Here is a 20,746-nt window from a genome sequence, read left to right on the forward strand (position 1 = left end):
TGAACACGAGTGTACTACGCGACATAAATGTTGTCTAATTTTTTTAAGGTTATTCATCTGATTTCCTATACTCTCTAATACCAAATTCAGATAGCATTTATATCGCGTAGTGTATCTTGATAAGACATTTGATGTTCCTGTTATAATAAAATTTCATTTGTTTCTCACTCGTAGTAATCAAATTGTTTAATTAATTGATTATTTTCGGTTATAAAAAAATTGCAAATGGATGATCCTGAAAAAATTGAATTGATTCGCAAATCAATAACGACCCATGAGGATTTTCCAAAAAAAGGAATAATTTACAAGTATGTTCAAATAACTTTTTTGACATTGTATTTTTAACTGTGATTTCCGAAATACATATAAGATAATGAATTTTTTCTCTACTGTATTTCTGAATATAAAACACCTTAGAGTAAAAAAGATGTTTTGACTTGATATAACCATAGCTTTTTTCTGAAATTTTATTCTATTCTCAAATTTACTTATGTTTTTATCGTTACCGACATAGTCAGAATGTGATTTGCAACAATTGTATAATTCTTCCAACAATTTAACTTAATGTAAATAATGAAAGACGACATTCAAAACAGCACTGGACATTGATCTTGTTCCATTTTTCTACGGCTATACATGTGATTTCCTTAATCCATATTATACAAAAAAAAACATCAATGTCTGGTGTCGTATTAACTTGATTGAAAAAATAAATGCTGCATAAAAGTAGCAAGGCCAAAATTATAGTCATAACAATGTTACATATTCTTAGTAACAGAAACAACATTCAGTCAGGGAAATTTTCAGAATTATTAAAAAAAAAAATACGTGGCTAAATTCGTCATTAACCAGTGAATCAATATTAAAATTTTGGGATTTTTTATCCATTATTAAGATCGACAATATTTTTCAAAACATTTCTAGAAAAATTTGTGGTATTGGATGAAGAAAATCTTTTTAAAAAGCTTCAGAAAAAATTGTCGGAGTTGACCTTAGATAGTATTTTTGTAGTACAAATTTTATAATTACATTGGCATGAACGTTACAGTTGTTAGATCCGTGTGATGTGGGCGTTATATTGCATGGTTATATTAATGTAATCCCTGCTTACAGAATTCTATTGCGAGAAGGGAGTTCAATAGAAAAATTTCATCGTAAATTTTCTATTGAACGTTTTTGTTTTTCCTATAGAAATCGCTTGAATCCTATTGAGTTGTACTATTGAAATACGCTGAATCTTATTCAGATGTCCCATTGAGGTATGCTGAATCCTATTTAACTTCCTAATAGGATTTGATATAATTCAATGGGAATACTGTTGTCTCAGAATTTCCAATAGAATGATGCAGAATCCTATTCGATTCTCCAATAAGATTTTAGTGAATTTAATAGGACTTGTGAGATTACAGTTTCTTCATTGAAAAGAGGCAATTCCTTTTCGATGCTATAATAGGATTTGATATAATTCACTGGGAATATTGTTGTCTCAGAATTTCCTCTAAAATCAAAGGTGAACCTATTGAACGTTTCAATAAGATTTCATCACCACAAAAAAAATTCTTTTAAACGAAAGGAAATTTTAATTCGCTCTGGAGGTTTTTTGTATATACGAATTTGTTGTTTAAATGTACACCTGGAATGAAATTTATTAAAAATTTTGTCTGAAAAAATCCTGATTATGGTGAGATTCGATCCTGGCATCCTCGGGTCCACAAGTCCAGTACGCTGCCGACTGCATAATTCTAAAACATGGAAACATGACTTTCGTCTAATCTATTTGGGTTAAAAATTTGAAATATTTTGAACATTAATCAAGTTTGCATCCTAGCAAGTATTTTAAAGCAAAAAAAGAATAATTGTCATTTATGAAGATATGACAGGTAGAATGCAACTCAGAAATTATATATTTATCCCAATGTCCCATAATAGGATTTTATATTATTTAAAAGGAGAACATTAAAACAATTTTATAGAAAATCAATAGATTCGAAAAGGAAACACGACTTAAAAATTATTTAAAAAATTAATTAAACCTCCATAGGATTTTGCATTATTTAATAAGTTCGACTTGTCCGTACGTATGTATGTATGCACGTTTGTATGTACGTCAGCATTTTTTCCGTTTCTGATATCTTAAGAACGGATCGAAATATCAACCCTAACCAAAATTTATTCGAAAGATATTATTATAAAGAAGATCTGGAAGGAATTTAAGTTGTTAAGCTGTTTTTTTAATAACAATAAAACTAATGAGTAGATAAAAAAATTAGCTATTGAAAAAACTTGTGTGACAAACAATAACAATTTCACTTGAATATTGAGTCGATATTGACTGGACGTCATTGTTCGTAACCAAATATCACATTGAACAATCACGCATTGTTTACAACAATTTAAATTTGTTATAAACAATTCAAAATCGTATTTAATAGTGCGTAGATCACATAGATGCGAATGTTTTTGTCGAAATGATATTGTAAAATAAGACCAAATAACAATTTCGGAAAATTAATAAATAAAGAAAAATGTTTACTAAAGATTGACAGCAATTAATTAGAAAGAAAGAATCCGTGCAGTCAACCTAAGTCTCAGTCAAAAACAGGAGATAAACAAACTCTCCCCTCGTTGCTACAAACAATCTAATCGTCAAGCAATCGTCGTTAACTAAAAAACTGTCGTTAGTCTAATAGTCATTAGATTGCGACATACAAATATTTTACAATATTATTTTCGATGAGATATGACACTTAACAATTATTCATTATTTATAACTATTTAAATTTTTTGAAAACAACTCCATTGGATAATGCAAAATCCTATTGAGGTTTATAATAATAGATAATTTGAAAAATTTCTGAGTCGTGAACGAAATTATTGTGTTACTAGAAAAGAATTGTTAGCTGTTGTTATTTCGGTTAAAAATTTCCGTCATTTTCTTCTCGGTAAACGATTCACAATTAAAACTGATCATACTCCTCTTAGCTTGTTACTTTTTTTCAAAAATCCTAAAGATCAAGTTACTCGTTGGTTAGAAACTTTGTTCCAATATGATTTTTCAGTTCAGCACAGACCTGGTCGAAGTCATGGTATTGCTGATGCTTTCCTTGCTTAAACATTCCCATTAAGAAAGACTAAATCCTATAGGCTTTTTCAGAATTTTCTTTATTATGTATCGAACCTCAATAGGATCTAACATTATCCAATAGGTTTGACATCTCCAACATCCAATAGGATATGAATAGATCTCAATAGGGGAATACGACTAATTGTTTCAACTGGCTAGGATTGAAATTCTGAAAACTCCAATACTTGAGAAACTCCTATAAATCTCGAGTCAATTGGATAATGATCTAGAGATTTATCTTTAAGGACTTCGGAGCCAATTATAATAGGGCTTCCCGTCACGTTTGATTTTGCGAAACAGATGTATTTAATAAAAACTATTTTTTCCTTATTGACATAAACACAGTTATTAGGAGGATCTGTTGTGACAACAAAATTGCGGAATTTTATGCGTCTGTAAAAATTAACATAATCTTTTGGAAAACTCGAATGTTTTGCAATACGATATTCTCAGTGAAATTGAGAAGGGGCCATTTTCTTAGGTGGAGTCAGAGAAGAGAGACCACCATAGAAGTCCAATGCTGTGTTAAAAATCCGGACGGAGTTTCGGTCAACATGTCGGTATTTTGGGTCAACATGTCGGTAATCTTAGGTCACAACATAAAAGCTTCTGTGAACCCAACACATGATGGCGCTGCTCCGAATTACTTGAGCCACGCCTTTCAATCTAAAAGAGAGGAAAGACAAGATTTGTGTTCTCCTTTACTCTCATTGTGAATATCCCAATACAGTTAAATTCCTAACACAAGCTCTCGTCCCTCAAATATAAAGAAAATCGGACTCAGATTGAGTGACTGTTTTTATAGCCACTCATTTGTAGAGAATTGAATTCTCTATCAAATGAAATATATTTTTTTTTCTTTTTTTTTTTTTTAAATGTTTATAACAAAAAAAAAAAGCAAAATCAAATTAATTAATGAGAACGAAGAGAATTTAATCCTCGCTAATGAGTGGCTATATTTGCTATCATCGTAGTTTTAAAAAATCTTTTTTTTTGATATTAAAGAAGGATGAAAAATTGAATGAAGGACCCACATTTATGCTAGTGGAACTTTTTTCCAAGTTCTCAATCCCCCGAATGTAAGGAAAATCGGACTCAGATTGAGTGACCGTTTTTATAGCCACTCATTTGTAGAGAATTGAATTTTCTATCAAATAAGCCATACTTATTTCGCAATTTTTTTCTTTTAATTTTTTTATCGTCGCTCTATATAAATGGAGCTGTTGGAGTTTACCCCTCCTTAGCATAGAATAGGCGCTATGCGGGCTTTTTTTTAAAAGCAACTACGTCGCGACGTCGAGAACGTTGTTGTTGTGCTAGAAAGAATATATTCTTTCAATTACCTCTAGAAAATATCATTTTTCATTTTTTAAACAGTCTATAGGGCCTCCTATGACTCTATTTTTCTAAATTCCCAACCTATTTCGTCTTGCAATAATTGTTTTAATTTCTCTGTCCCAATTATCGATTTCGTACATTTTATCCCTTTTTTTTTTTATCGAACTTTGGTGACATGAGTGAGTGAGTGAGTGTGTGAAAAATGCCATCCAGAGGAGTGTGTGTTTATATGGGTTGTCAAATTTTTCATTCTTCTTTAATATTAAAAAAAAAGATTTTATGAAACTACTATGATAGCAAATATAGCCACTCATTAGCGAGGATTAAATTCTCTTTGTTTTTGTTATTTAATTTTATTTTGCTTTTTTTTTTATTATCAACAATAAAAAAAAAAAATTGAAAAAAAAAATATTTTATTTAGCAAAAAATTCAATTCTCTACAAATGAGTGGCTATAAAAACAGTCACTCAATCTAAGTCTGATTTTCCTCACATTCGGGGGTTTGAGAACTTGGAAAAAGTTTTTTTCTATCGAAGAAAAACTATTTCCATCATTTCTATGTTTTTTTTTTACAATTTCGCTTTAAGCCTTATATCATATGATCTCTGGGCTGCGGAAATTGCTTCCTCTGGTTTTCTTCGTTCCCTACTACTGGAGAACCAAACGAAGCTCCGCCCTTCATATTATCTCGGCCAGATGCTGGGTTAGCGTGCCATCTTGCGGTTACGTTCGTAAATGCTGACTGCATTTTTTACCTCCCATAAAGACTGGACTTCTATACTGGTCTCTCTTCTCTGTTTGTGGGCCAGGTACTTCATCTCATAATGAGATAAAGTACCTTGCCCACGATATTAGTTAAACAATCACTTTTATGGAATATTTCATAGGAGAATATTCTTAACATTACTATTAAAAGTAATTTTCGAGTAATAATATATTTGTTTATTTAATTTTTTGATCGTTTTTACGTAATTGTACGGGGAAAAAAATTGAAGTAATCATGCCGCTAAATTTTTTCATAAATCCCAACTGATAACAACAGTTAAATAGCTACTGTCGATAATACCTAGAAAAAAGATTGTTGAGACATCTATTGATAAATGACAAACTTATAATGTAAAATAAGTCTCCTGTAGACAAATTCTAGACTTCTTTCAGACTTCTTACAGACATCATGTAGATTAGTCTTAAAGACAAAATTAAGCGAGACATAGGAGTTGATATGGAGACCTCACATGTAACCGTTCAGACATCTTGCGGAGAAAGAGATCATTTTAAATGAATATTAAAGACATCTTTTAGATAACTATTTTCTACTTGGGGAGAGATCATATGGTTCTCTTTAAATTTATAATGTTGTCTCTCCTTTTGAAAGAGTTGCGATTGATATTTTGGGTCCTCTTACTAAAACTTCTTCTGGAAGTAAATTCTTTCTAGTTGTTACTGATTATTTTACTAGATGGCCTGAAGCAATTTCTCTTCATAATCATCAGGCTTCTACTATTGCTGAAGCTTTAGTTTCCCAAATATTTTGTAGATATGGTGTCCCTTTAGAAATTTATTCCGATCAAGGTAGAGAGTTTGAATCAGAGATCTTCAAAGAGGTGATGAATCTTTTTGGAATTAAAAAGACTAGAACTATACCTCTTCACCCTCAATCTAATAGATCAGTTGAAAGGTTGCATAGGACTATTCTTCAGTATTTATCAAAATTTATAAATAAAAATCATGAAGATTGGGATCGTTGGATTTCTCTATTTTTGTTAGTTTATCGTTCTTCTAGACATAAGACTACAGAATTTTCTCCAGCATTATTAATGTTAGGTCGTGAATTGAGGTTACTTTCAGATTTTTTTTGTGGAATTTCTCCTTCCGAAAATATTTCTAAGGACAATTCTATAGGTAAATATATTTTTGATCTTAGTAAAAAATTACCACTCACTCATGATTATGTGCGACATTATTCAGAAATTAAATCAGGACAACGCAAATCTAATTATGATTCAAAATTTAATATTTTGTCTTTTGACGTAGGTCAAAAAATTTTGTTTTATGTTCCTAAAAGAATTAAAGAGAAATGCCCTAGACCTCAATCATATTGGGAAGGTCCATATATTATTAAAAACAAATTAAATGATGTTGTTTTAAGAATTCAGAAAATTTCGAATGGTCGTTTAAAAGTGGTTTACAGGAATAGACTCATTCCTTAGGATGTTGATGATTGATTGTTGACTCTTCCTGGATTCCTAATTTCTGTTGAATTTAGCGTTTCGTAACTTCTAGTCTGAAAACGTTAGCTCTCATTGATCATTGAATTTTTGATTTAAACTCACAATGTCTGTCCTGGGGCGTTCTCGTGGAGTTACTATAGGATATACACGGTTGGAGCGTTTGTGTTGTTAATCTTTTTTTCATTAATGGCCAAAATGAAGTTAAATTAGGCACTAAGTGTCCATAGTATCCTATTAAGTTCTAAAAGTCGGTTGAAACTATTGAACTCATGTTTTTGAAAATTCCTTGCAAGGTGAATCATTTGTTTATTATTTTTGTGATTTTAAGAGTCTGATTTTATGAATGGGATTTGTAGTCAGTTATTAATTTGGAGAAGTATTCTCCAACAGGTGAGACTATTCAATTAAATGAAAAAAGGAATTTGAATTCAAATTAAGAATTCATTATCAATTTTGATGCTGCAGTAATTTTTAAAATCTGTCTAGATCTCCCTTGTTTTGACCTCCCAGATTCTTGGCATTTCCAGCTCTTGTGGATTTTCATTCTTTACTTCCCGGATTCTTTTCTATGGAAAGGGAGGAAGGAAAGATGAATTTTTAAAGTTTAAATTTTGACTGATGAACTCTTAGTGTTTAAGATTTTTTTTTTAAATGTATAGAGTCACGTTATTAGTTAATTTAGATTATTTTGGCCTGTTTTGGAGGTTTTTACTCACCGCAGGATTTTTCCTGCCAGAATAATTTGTTTTATTTATTCTTAAGCAGGCAGAGTTGAGAAGCAGCAATATTGGAATCTAGACTGAATGATTATTTAATTAATTTTCATAATTTCGAATTAGAAATTTAATTTCGGATTTTGCATATTAATTTATTTCAGCTAAATCCAATATTTTTACCCAGCTATTAGAAATTGCCAGGAGGCAATTTTTAGAAGATCGGGAGAACTGTAAAATGTATGAATGTCTCCATCTATGGATTGCTTGACTAACGACAGTTTGTTAGTTAACGACGATTGCTTGACGATTAGATTCATAGAAACGACGGGAGAGTTTGTTTATTTCCAGTTTTGGACTGAGACTAGCTAACATTAAACGTCTTGTCTTTGATTCTGTATTTGAATCTGTCACTTTGAATAAACTAACATTTAATATTAGTTATTCTCATTCTTTTATTTTACAATATTTATTCCCAATTCTGATAAAAATCCATATTTTTTGATTGAACTTTTGAAAAAATATTTGTGTGGCTGATCCTATTTGAATTCTTCGTTTCCTATCGAAATCTTCAGGGCACTTTAGTGAAATAAAAATTTTTTTTCCAGTAGTACTTTTCCTGTCGAAGAAGTCTATTCTTTATTGTAACTCTCTCTTTTGATGTCTTCCGATAGAAACAAGTCTAATCGTGTTAAAAAATACTTTGATAAAATAAGCAATATTAAAGTAGTATTTCCCTGTGGAAAAAGACTATTTCCTATTGAAATGGTTAAGCTTTTTCCGATAGAATATTTCTACTTTCCGCGCGCACTAAAACTGACCATTTTGGGCGTTTCGGTAAAATGTGCCGTTGAGTGCCTTTTTAATTAGTTAATATATGAAAAATATTTCTCATTATTTAAAAAATTTTAAAAAATTATAGAATGTTCAGAATCGTTTTCTAAACATTTTCCGGTTGGAATTTAAAAAAAAAATTAATTTTTTCAATTTTTTACGGTACGGTGAACGTCTTTTTTTTTCTCAACTGGCTGAAGTTGACTATAGAGCTTTGACTGTATCAAGAGACACATTGACTTTAGTAGTGTCTCATGCGCTAAGTTTAAATATTATAATGACTTAAATATGCCATAAAAACTTCTGAAAACCTTATTAATTTACTTCAGGAATAGATTAAGAATGCTATTGTCTTTCGATATTGATTACTTTAAATAATTAATAATTGGCCACGCCCCTATATACAGGATTTAAGAAAATACAGATTTATTTATCTCAAATGTACGATTTTTGGAAAGGATGAAAAAAAGATGATACTTTTACAGCATCCAATATTTCAAAGATATTATGAGGAGACGAAATAAGAAAGATTCTTTTCAATGTAAAAGAAAACATAAAAGCCACACCAAGTTTTTGAGGTATCAAATTTTTTGCAATTAAAATCACCAATTTTTTTTTCATATGATTACCCAGATAGACGAATTCCGGATTATTTACTTCAAATTTCCACAAATTTATAATCAAAATTGATTGCTAATTGGAATACCCTATTCCTGATCCATCGCTTTTCAACTGGACAGATTTAAATGACAGAATTAGAATACGAAATTAAGAATAAATGTTTAGTCATTAAATGTTATAAACACATTGATGTCTAGTGTCAGTCAATTTGAAAGCACAAGTTCTCTGCCTGCGAAAGAGGAAATTTACTGGCAACTTTCGTTCATACTGTATCTTATAATTAATTCAGCGTAGCTACAGGATTGATGGAAATTTGATGGAAACTTAGGAGCATAAAAAGGGAGTTTATTGGGCTCATGTTGGGATCATTATGGTAGTAAGAAATGATTAAGAATCAATATTTAATGAAAATACTATACTTGATTATTATTAATTAATAATTTAGAGTATTAAACTTTACATTTAGTTCAGTATGGTTTTACATTTAAAAAAAGGATAATATAATTTTATGTTATTGCTCACTGTCCATATTATCATCACTCACATGACTACTGCTATCGGATTCACTGTCTGCAATGGTACTAGGGCCCGGTTGTGGATTTTCCAAATTTGGAAAAAATAAATTTTCTTCTTCACGCCTATTGCGACGAGATTTCTTTGATTGAGTACTTTTTTTCGCAGCATTTCGCATATTTAAAACAATTTGCTTGTGGCTTTTTAAAACTGCCGGGCAACTCGACCTCCATTCATCCGAAGTAAGTTGGTTGATGTTTGAGGTTTTCTTGACCACATCTAAATCAATTAAAAAATTGTAATATATTAGTAGATGTACAATCACAATTTATATATATATATATATATATATTGGTGTATAAAAATTGACGGAAAAAAAAATTACTTACTGAAAAAAATTGAAACTAATTTAGTTTTATATAAAATCCTTTTGCCTTCAACGTTTCCTTTCGTTTTACCAGTCCAGGTAAAATTCGTCGCCAATGTTGGTGTCATTGTTGCTTGGAAATAACGATGTAGCGCATCTCTTACATTACATCCTCCAAGGAATTCTAGGTGACGTTTCTATAATTTAAGTCGTTGTTAATACATGTAGTGACATATACGTATTATTAATTATCAAATATAATATTACTTAATTAATAACATTTTTCTTACCAAAGCATTATGTTGCTGAAGTACTGGGTTGAGGATCATCTTGAAAAGCAACGTTGGAAACTGCTAACATATTAGGCTGGAGATTATCTTGTTGATCAGAAGATGTTATTTTTTTTTTCATGTATAGTTTCTTTCGATTCTCTTCTTGCAGGATATGTTGACGTATTGTAGTTGTACTAAGAGAATCTTTTGGTTTTTTTTTCCATCGATAACGAATCATAAATATGCAAATAAAAATCGAAATAGAGATTAGAAATATCTCTAACATCATTTTACTGAAAGAAAAAAACATATAATTAAACAATAATGAAACGAAGAAGCTAATTTACTACTATAATTATAATTACAGTAATTATTATAATAATTGAACAAAAAACGAGAATAGAACTATGATTTGAAGTACAAAAAGGTTATATATAAATGAAGGCTTTTACATAATGAACGCATTATAGAAAGTTTTTATTGAAATTAATGATAAATGAAAAAACTTCTGTTTATATTGTATCGTTCAAAATTTGTCGATAACTCCATAACTGCAGTTATGTTGACATGTCAACATGGCTTTCAAAGCTCTCAACATTCTCAAAACGATACACATTAATTTAGGAAATAACGCAACTGAACTTACCTCGATTGTTCGTCAAAAGATCTCATTTATCACTTTTAATTCAATAAAAGTTTATAATTCCACTGCAATGTTATTAATTATTTAATTCACTGCACGAAGTCGTGTTGTACGTACGCACAATCCACCATTTTAGGAAAAATCCGAATGAATACGAAGGCTTCCGATGAACACTGCGTTACTTTCGATTTTAAGGGATGCTGGATCATTTATCATCGGCATATATTTCTCTCGAATTTCCTATTAGTTTACGGTACTTTATGAATGCTAATTATTCTGATAATTAGAAGTCATATTGTTGATATATGTAGGCTAAACATTTCCTATATTATATGGCTCCTATTTTCCGTTAAGACTTGACATCTTATTTACAATACGCATAGCTTACATTTATCGTAAATTAAATGAGCACAACAAACGTATCAACGTTGGCGTATTAAATCATAAATATGTTAATGCTTCAAATGATGAAAATTTGAAGTACGAAATTGATGTAAATTTAGTGGAAATCCGAAGTAAATTCAATATATTAAATAAAAAGTACAGAAAGTTGACATAAAATTTCCAGAAATCGTTGTATGAATTTTATGATGATCAACCAAGTCTATCTGGGATTATTTTTTTCCGTATTTAATTTTTTAATGCAATATACTCCATCTTTTCTCGTTTTTTATTTGTTAATTCTTTTATTTGATTATCAAAAGTTATCTATGATGTTTGTTTAAAAAATACCTAACAATTTCAAATAAAATGTATTTATTTGACTTTGATAAATATAAAAGATTTTATACAAATGCAATACTTGGCGTATAATTATTTTATGACTTTTTGTAATCTTTTAAGTTACGTATATTTACGAAAATAGCATTCTCATAGAACAAAGATTATCGTCCTCATCATTTAAACTTGGCGCGCAATTTTTTATAGTTCATGGGGCTGTTTTTGGTAAGATTTAGTTATACGAATCATATAAAATCACATATAATACATGGATTATACTACGCAACATAAATGATATCCGATTTTGGTAGTTTTTTTCGGAAATCATACATACGATTCCCTATACTCTTCTATACTAAATTGAAACACCAATTATGTCGCGTAGTGTATTTTCTCAGACATGATTACGTATGACAATTTTTTCAGGGTTAGAGCGCATCAGATGTATTCTTCAGTACTGGACATTAATGCTGTTTATTTTTTTTCTGGTTATAGACGTCATTTCCCTACATCTTTCTTTACAAAATAGAACAGCATTAACATCTAGTACTATATATCATTCTAATTGTTCTGTTTTAATTAGTATATATTTTTTATAGTTGTGTATAATTTCTTTTGTTTGTATTTTCTTTCATATAATTTATCATATCATTAAATGTATTAATCATGTAACGATGTTGAATAATCGTTAGAGTTTTGATAACCTTATATTCAATACTGTTTGCTTATGTACAGGGACATATTAGGAATATTCCAAAATGTACCAGCAATGGTTGCCATGAAGGACTTATTAGTCAACCATGTTCGCAAATGTAATCATGTGGATGTAATTGTAGGATTAGAATCAAGAGGATTTCTTCTTGGACCCCTGCTTAGTTTTGAGTTTAACAAACCATTCGTTCCCATAAGAAAGGCTGGAAAGTTACCAGGAAATGTTAAGCAGGAAAATTATTCGATGGAATATGGAGAGGTGATTTAATTTTATTTATTTATTTTTACAAAGTATTATTTGAGAACATCTGTATAGTTTAGAGACAGTCCCATGTATCCAACGTATTATTTGAGCCACTAGTCTATGTATAAGGTATTATTTGAAGACACGACGTTGTCACGTTGTAATGAATTTATATAGATTTATTTAAATATAATATTGATTGTTATCGAGCATTGTAAATATAAATCAATTACAACTTTCAAATGTGTAGAATGCATTTTTCATTACTTATCGAATGGATTAATATCCATTTGGTCTTTTGAAGAAACATTAAATATAAGTATTTGAAATTCTTAAACTGTCTCGAAAGGTACTACATTCTTATTAACCAAACTTCCGTCCCAGTTCTATACCTTTTTTATTCTGATCATAAGTCTGTGACTGTGTAGGCATCCTATCATTACCCAAAATATAGCCCAGAAGAACGCTCTAGAACAATCATTGTAGTTTTAAAGCCAATAATTAAAAGGTTTATAAAAACCAACATTCTTATACTGAAAGTTATTCCCTGAATTCGAAAGAAATTCGGAATTTACAAACAGAGTCTAAATAATCAATTATCCTCGTAATGAGTGAGTCTATTTATATAAACAACTTTCAAACGACCATTCGGAAATTTATGAATTCGAAACACAACATTATTAAGTTTGTTGTTGATGATATACAGACCTTCCTACCCACATTACAGTTTCAGTCATTTCCATTTCATTTATTCCAATCGATCTTGGAACGATTTTTTAGTACAAGATTGACAAAACTTAAAAAAAACTTCGAATAAAAGTATTTAATTGATAATAATGTAAGACATAGGAAAACAGAAACAAATCCACTTTTCGATACTATGCAAAGCAATCGTTTGAGATTGATTGGAAAAAATTCTGTAATACCGACAAATTGGCATGATAACTGTGAGATAGTGAGCACGATCTGTTTCATTTTTTGAAATCGAATATCTCGAAAAATAGGCGAAAAATAAGAAAAGTGTTGTTACAGAAATCTTTATTAGACGGTAAAAAACCAAAAGTGTCCTACGAAGTATCGTCGATTTCTGTATAATTGAAAAAGTTATTAATGCAAATGTGTAGACTCTAGTAAGAAAAAATTGTTTATAACAAAAAAAACTCAATTTTGCGTACATTTCTTTTCACCTGCGAATTTTTTTTTTAGAATTCCCGTGTAATTTTACTTAAAAAATATCAGTGCTCTGCAGTGGTCTGGGTGCGACCCGAAAGGTCCACACGACCAACTTCCGAGTGGAAAAAATAAAAAAAAAAACACCCCGAATATAACCCGTTTTTATTCTTTATAACAAATGAAATTGTTATAAACGAAATGAGTGTGTTTTTATTTATTTGATATGGTTAGTCACTTCATTTTAGTAAAAGAAAAAATTATGCGTTAAAAGTACTCATATATATAGCATGGATCCCTATTTTTATTGTTTATAACAATTTAAAACTATACAAGTATTCTAATCATTTAATATTCATATTTTTAAAAAATTTTGAAGTTTTGTCTAAAAAATAGTATAACTTATAAATTGCAAAATTCAGGTCGTTTTCCATTTTTGCTAGTTTCTTGGCTCTGCAACAAAAATGGCTAGACCGATTTTGCTGAAAATCTAATCAGTTCTAAGTTATGCAATTACGTGTCGAATGCAGTTAGTTCCACGTCGATATCATTTTTTGTTCTCGAGATAATCGACCAGGAAAATTCCGAACGAACGTACCCACTTACGCACATACGTACATACACACACAGACGTCCACTGGGAAACGGTCATATTTGACTCTGGGGACCTTAAAACGTGGATATATGTCAAAATTTGGGATTCGCAAAATCAGATCCATCACTATAACTTCCCACTGGAAATAAAACTCAATCTATTTTATAACAAAATACAATTGCCTAAGCACACAAATTATATTAATATAATTTTCTCATAGACATATGATACTTTATTTAGAGGTGTTCTAACTTGGTCAGGGGTATTCTTTGGACAGCCTGACATTTTTATCCCCACCAACTAAGTTGACAACTCAAGGTCTCTCCTGCCATCTTATCTACGCCAATTAGACTACTCTAATTAATTCCTTGGCGTTGATATCCCTCCTCAAGGACCCAGAAGCTTCTAGAACGCAGACTTTTCGAGAAAAACAGTCTGTATTAGTCAGTATTTGCCGGTTACTGCGAGTATTCGTACTGAGTTTGTACTCGGACGACTCTTGGGCATCATCGGACGATGCCAACCGACAGACAACTCCTTGTATCAGTCAACTCGGTACGTGTGTACTAGCAGAGAGCTCACGCAGTCGAACTCTCTAGTGAAAACCGAGACAACTCCTCAGAATATTTCTCAGAAATGGAATAATTCACCAGTTAATCATCTATGGTGATGATTATGAACTCATCAGGTAGTCTAACTCTCAAAAGACATCATCAGTGAGCTCGCGTTGGTCCGCATCAGCACCTTCTTACAAAAGGCGCGAACGATGTCGGCTTCGACGCCTCACGGCCTCATGGACAGACACACACACAAGATCCACACACGAACAACTCGCTTGTTTCTGTGTGGCTGACGCCATTACAATGAAACTGAGACTACTTAAAAAATCCAGACGACTCCTGGTGCAGAGACCGGTACAGGAAAACTTAAAACTTTCCTGTGATCTTCGACTCATCAGTGAACTCAATACTGTACCGACATTTCAAAGACTTTGTTTTTCAGTGAACTCATCTCATATAATTATCAGACAGACTCTCTTCTTGTTATTTTTCTGTTACTGTTTCTTTTGTGGCTAATAAATCGTTAATTGGTACTGTTAATTGGTGTCAGCCGATTCATTTACGACGTTCAAAAGTCCAGACTGTTCTAGCATCCAAATATCCTAAAAAATTCAGTCCATAAATTCCTGACTTCTCCTTCAGCCAACTCACAGTCAGAACAAAAGGATTGTATTATAATTCGTCAGCAAAAAGTTGGGAGCTACAGGCTAACTCAACAAGCGATTTAGTGTTAAGTTAACAGATTAAATCTAGACTTAAGAGAAGCAACATCTCTGTTTTTTTACTTCTACAAATATTTAATAAATCACTTAAATAAACCCAACTTCACAGTGTCAAAAATTGATTTATTACAACTAGTGTCAGAAGTGGGATTGCTCGAAGATAATACGAAAGTTGATTGAGTAATCAAATTTAATTTCGAATCAAGAAAATGGTGACAAATTGGTGCGATTTATGAACTGCTGGTTACTACAGGCGTTTTATAGAAAACTTCAATGATATAGTCAAATCGATGACTAGTTTATTAAAAAAAAAATGCTAGCTTTCAATGGACAAGCACACCACAACAATCATTCGAAATAATAAAGAATCAACTTATCTCCGAAACAGACCTCATATATCCCAATTTCATAAAGGAATTTATTCTCTCTACTGATGCAAGTAATTTTGCAATCGGTGCAGTATTATCTCAAGTACGTGGCGTTATGGACAAAGATAAAGAAATTCGAACTGATTTACCAATTGCTTATGCTAGTAGAATTTCAAACATTGCGAAGACAAACTATTCTATTATAGAGTGTGCATTACTAGCTATAGTTTGGGCTGTTAAACATTGTCGCTCTTATCTTTTAGGTAGAACGTTTCGAATGGTCACTAATCACTAACCTTTGTCTTGGCTATTGGGAGTCGAAGACCCTAGCTTTAGATTTCTCAGATGAAGACTGAAACTAGAGGAGTATGATTATGAAATTCAATACAAGCCAGGTAAGAAAAATCAAAATGCTGATGCACTCAGCCGTAAAACACCACATCCTGTTCAAACTCAAATAAATATTAATCAAATCCAATCATATGGTTCACATGAAAACTTCTTAGCATCTTTAGAGTCGACAATCATCACCAATAATCAAGTAAAAGAATACGATGAAATTCTTAAATCATGGGACGACAGTCGCGTAATATTTATCTCTGAAGATTTAAATTTCAATAATAACAAAGTTGACATTAGAACGCATTTTGGAAAATTAAAAGAGATAAATCCTAAAATACACGATGTTGTTTCATTACTATTCAGGAAAATGTAATTATGCTACACTACAAAATAACGAGACATTTTATTTGTAAATTCGGACTATTGGAGGAAATACTAACCGATCAGGGAAAAGATTTTACCTCATCTTTGTGAAAAGAAGTTGCAAAATTGTTCAAAATAAAACAAATCCAAACAACGACTTATAACCCTCAATTGAATGGTGCATTAGAGAGAAGTCATGCCACCCTTGTCGACTACCTGAAACATTTCATAAATAGTAACCAAACAGATTGGGATAAATGGATAGATTTTGGAGTGTTTGCGTATAACACTACTGACCATTGGTCCACAAACTTTTCACCCAATGAATTAATCTTCGGGCATCGGGCTATTTTACCAAGCGCTATTACTAAGCCTGTCGAATTTAGGTACACATATGATGACTATATTGACGACTTGATCTACAAACTACGCAGATCACACGAGATATCTCGGAAAAATTTAATAAGTTTTCAACAACGAAGTGAAATTTATTACGACATAAACTCACGTAAAGTAACCTATCGCGTAGGTGATATGGTATTTATTACAAACGAACAATTTCCCAGGTCAAAAAAACTATCTGCTCGTCACAATGGTCCTAACGAAATCGTGAGAGTAGATTCTCTTACAAACGTTACCTTGAAAATCAATAATAACAATGTCACAGTTCTGAAGATCGAGTCAAACTTGCAAGTTATTCAAAAATATAATTGTTACAGCTTTGCACTCCCGGGGCTCGCTCAGTACCAAATTTACAATCTCGACCACAACTCTGGAATTTACTACGATGAATTAGGAAAAATTGGTCCCTATGACAATACTTGGAAATTGGTAACGTACCTGGACACTTCACGCCATGACAGAAATAAAACCTCGTTGAAAACATTTTAAGCCAAACTAAGCTATTATGCAAATCAAATCCACTATACGCTTGTCATACCTCTCTGCTACTATTAGATCAACTATCTTCCGAATTAAAGAAAATGGAAACAGAGTTAAAACAATTATTGGACACTAACCGAGTGAAACGCGGATGGTTCGATGCCATTGGAACTATCTTTAAGACCATTACAGGGAACCTCGACAACAACGACGCACAACGTTACGACTCAATGATATCTTGACTACAAAAAGACGAACATGAATTAGCAACAATACTTAAATCACAAATTCAGGTAGTCAGTACGACAATCGCAAATTTTAATGAAACTGTAACTAATTTTCGCCGTAGCAAACAGATTTTAAATGACAATCTTGAATCAATGAGGAAATTTATGACTGATTATTCTATATGAACAGTACACATGGAGACAAGAATAAAAGTTGGAAGTCATTTGTCTTATCTATTCCTACTATATACAGAATTACGTAACAAACTAAATACTCTTTTAAACTCAATCTCATTTTCCAGAAGTAATATGTTACATCCGAGAATAATAAGTCCTGACCAGTATATCAATGAGCTGAAAAAGACGATAACACATATTCCTCTAGATTATCATTATCCCTACATGCCGGATAACGCAAATGCCCATTCACTCTTGAGTCTTTTTACATTACAAACTTATTACTCCGAATATCGAATTGTATTAATTATCAATACACCTCTAGCACGTGACACCCTATTTATTTTATACAACCTCATACCTCTTCTTTCACTACGTAATTCGAGCCAGTATGTTTTTACCCAGCCATCACACAAATATCTACTTGTCTCAGAAACAAAAAATCAGTACCCCTGGATTGAAGACGTATCATATTCTAAAGGCTCTGATTCACAATTTTATATATGTAAATTATCATACCCAATCTACTCATTTTTTCTACCTCTTTCTTGCGAAATAGAATTATTATCAGTGAAAAATAATATTCTAAAAAATCGCGATACTAGAATCGTATAAATTACCAATGAAAAATGGTATAAACTGAAGAATAAAAATTTTTGGATCTATATATCACCATTACTAATTTCTGTTACTATTTCTTGCATATCATGCGAAGTAATTGATACTCGCCTTTAAGGAACTTGAATTTCTGAGTTGAGACCACATTGTAAAGCTTATACGCCAGTAACGTTACTTGCTGCGGAAAGCTCTTCCATGAGTAATTATACTATAAAAACCCTTCCTTTTAACATCACCCAAGACGACTGTTGCGATAGAAAAAATTCTACCCCTTTTAGTATACCTGTAATGCAACAGCTACCTGAAACAGATGTTAATTTAGACAATTTAAATATTGCTAGCCATAAGTTAACTGTAATATCAAGTATGATAGACGACTTAGAGAAACGAAATATATTAGATTATAAGGTATCTGTTTTCACGCACATTGGTTATGTTATATGTATTATGATTATCTTATATATTGTTCTTAGATGTAGACACACTGATCAAAACGCGAACGGATGCTCTAAATTTCTAAACTACCTGACTTTTAACATTTTTAACAGTTCCGAAATAGGAAGGAAACCTAGCTCTGTAGATGTACCATTAGAGCCTTTACCGAGTCGATCTTCTGAATTTGGTCCTGCACCAAAACCACGAAAATATTTACGCTCTATTGGTGTAATTAAAGACAAAGTGAATATTGAACATTACTTTTATCTTAAGGAGAGAGGTGTTATGATTATTGTAAAACCCTCCACATCGAAATTAAACTTAATCTATTCTATAACAAAATGTAACTGCCTAAGCACATATGTTATATGACTACAATTTTCTCATAGATATAAGATACTTTATTGAAAGGATTATATTATAATTCGTCAGCAAAACGTTGGGAGCTACAGGCTAACTCAACGAGCAATTTAGTGTTAAGCAACATCTCTGTATTTTAACTTCTATAAATATTCAATAAATCACTCAAATAAACCCAACTTCACAGTATCGAAAATTGATTCATTACAACTATTCACAATTAATAATCATCATTATTTATTAATTTAATTACAGCTAATTTTTTTTAGGCTACATTCGAAGTACAAATGGATACCGTGAGCAATGGAAGAAACATATTGATTATTGATGATCTTTTAGCAACCGGAGGTATGATATTATTGACTGCCAATATATAAGATTAATAAGATACATATCATGTTTCAAAGAGATCTATAACAATTTAGTTTAATGCTGCGAGAAATACAAGATTTGAATTACCGTACACAGAATTATTTTAATACTCACAATTTTTATTCTCTTTTGATTTTATTTCTTATAGTAACGTTTAGTACTAATGACAACTGTTCATGATAGAATATTAAACCAAATACTTCTGTAAATGATCAAATATTCTTAATTCACTCGAAATATTCCAATTCTCATCTTTTACAATAAATCAATAAAAACTGAACAAAATTTTGGTTTCACTCCAATAAAGGTTTTTTTCCTAGTTAAACATTATAGTTAAAACCAATACAATCTTATTAAACCCTATAGAGATTGGATCAGATTTCGTATAATTTAATAAGGTTAATTGTGTTGAGACAAAAGCATAAGAACACTATTTCAATCTATAAACGACATCGGGTCGTTATCTCATAAAAATTTTCAAAAACTTTTTAAAGGAACATCAAGCCTATGATTGTTTTGATGTAAAATTATACTACTGTTAAAGTATAATTCGTGAGTAATTACCACGAGATTGTATAATTGTTAATCATGATTTTGTATGGATTATTAATTTCCAAAAGATTGCATGGTTATAAAAAATTTTCTTGATTCTACAATGCTAAACATGATTAGGTTTTCTGCACAATTATACAAGAATAATATTATTATAGGATCAATGGCCGCTGCAATTCGATTGTTGAAATCCGCTGGTGCCAATGTAATTGAGTGCCTTGTAATCGTAGAATTAACTTATCTTCATGGACGGTCAAAGCTCCCAGTTCCTGTGCATTCATTCGTTCAATATAATTAATCAATACACTTGTGTAAATATTAATTATTCGAACGACGGCATAAATTAACGACGACATAAAAACATCAAAGTAGACAAAAAAATTTTTTTATCAATTTTTATTTCAACACATTTATAAAACATCTATTTTTTATACACAATATTGTATTTTTTGTACTCAATAAATATTGTGGAACAAACAAAAAAAACAGTAACGTGAATATTGTTTACTCTTTTAGGGGGATTATAACGATAAAAGGTTTGTGTTTTTACTATATTAGAAGACGAGACTATGATGTTCTTAAGATCTTCTCTTTTTATTCTGGTCCATCGATTAATTTTGGATTCACTGAGAAATATTCAACTTTTTGATCCAGGAATTTACAATAAACTGA

At 31.1% G+C, this 20,746-nt stretch overlaps 2 protein-coding genes across 2 annotated transcripts; one reads left to right on the forward strand and one right to left on the reverse strand.

Moving 5' to 3' along the window:
• Positions 1–22: 22 nt before the first annotated feature.
• On the forward strand, positions 23–20,455 carry Aprt (adenine phosphoribosyltransferase). The gene is made up of 4 exons (XM_035090332.1): positions 23–308; positions 12,112–12,346; positions 19,420–19,498; positions 20,233–20,455. Exons 1-4 carry the CDS (start codon positions 226–228, stop codon positions 20,370–20,372), a joined length of 537 nt encoding a protein of 178 aa, XP_034946223.1. The 5' UTR covers positions 23–225; the 3' UTR covers positions 20,373–20,455.
• Positions 9,361–10,265, reverse strand: LOC118071273 (uncharacterized). The gene is made up of 3 exons (XM_035090333.1): positions 10,032–10,265; positions 9,764–9,938; positions 9,361–9,653 (listed from the first exon to the last, which is right to left on the reverse strand). The coding sequence occupies exons 1-3, from the start codon at positions 10,068–10,070 to the stop codon at positions 9,373–9,375; spliced, it is 495 nt and encodes a 164-aa protein (XP_034946224.1). The 5' UTR covers positions 10,071–10,265; the 3' UTR covers positions 9,361–9,372.
• Positions 20,456–20,746: the final 291 nt, after the last annotated feature.

Source organism: Chelonus insularis, unplaced genomic scaffold (assembly GCF_013357705.1).
Source record: "Chelonus insularis isolate UGA/USDA-ARS -01 unplaced genomic scaffold, ASM1335770v1 contig_76_pilon, whole genome shotgun sequence".
NCBI lineage: Eukaryota > Metazoa > Arthropoda > Insecta > Hymenoptera > Braconidae > Chelonus > Chelonus insularis.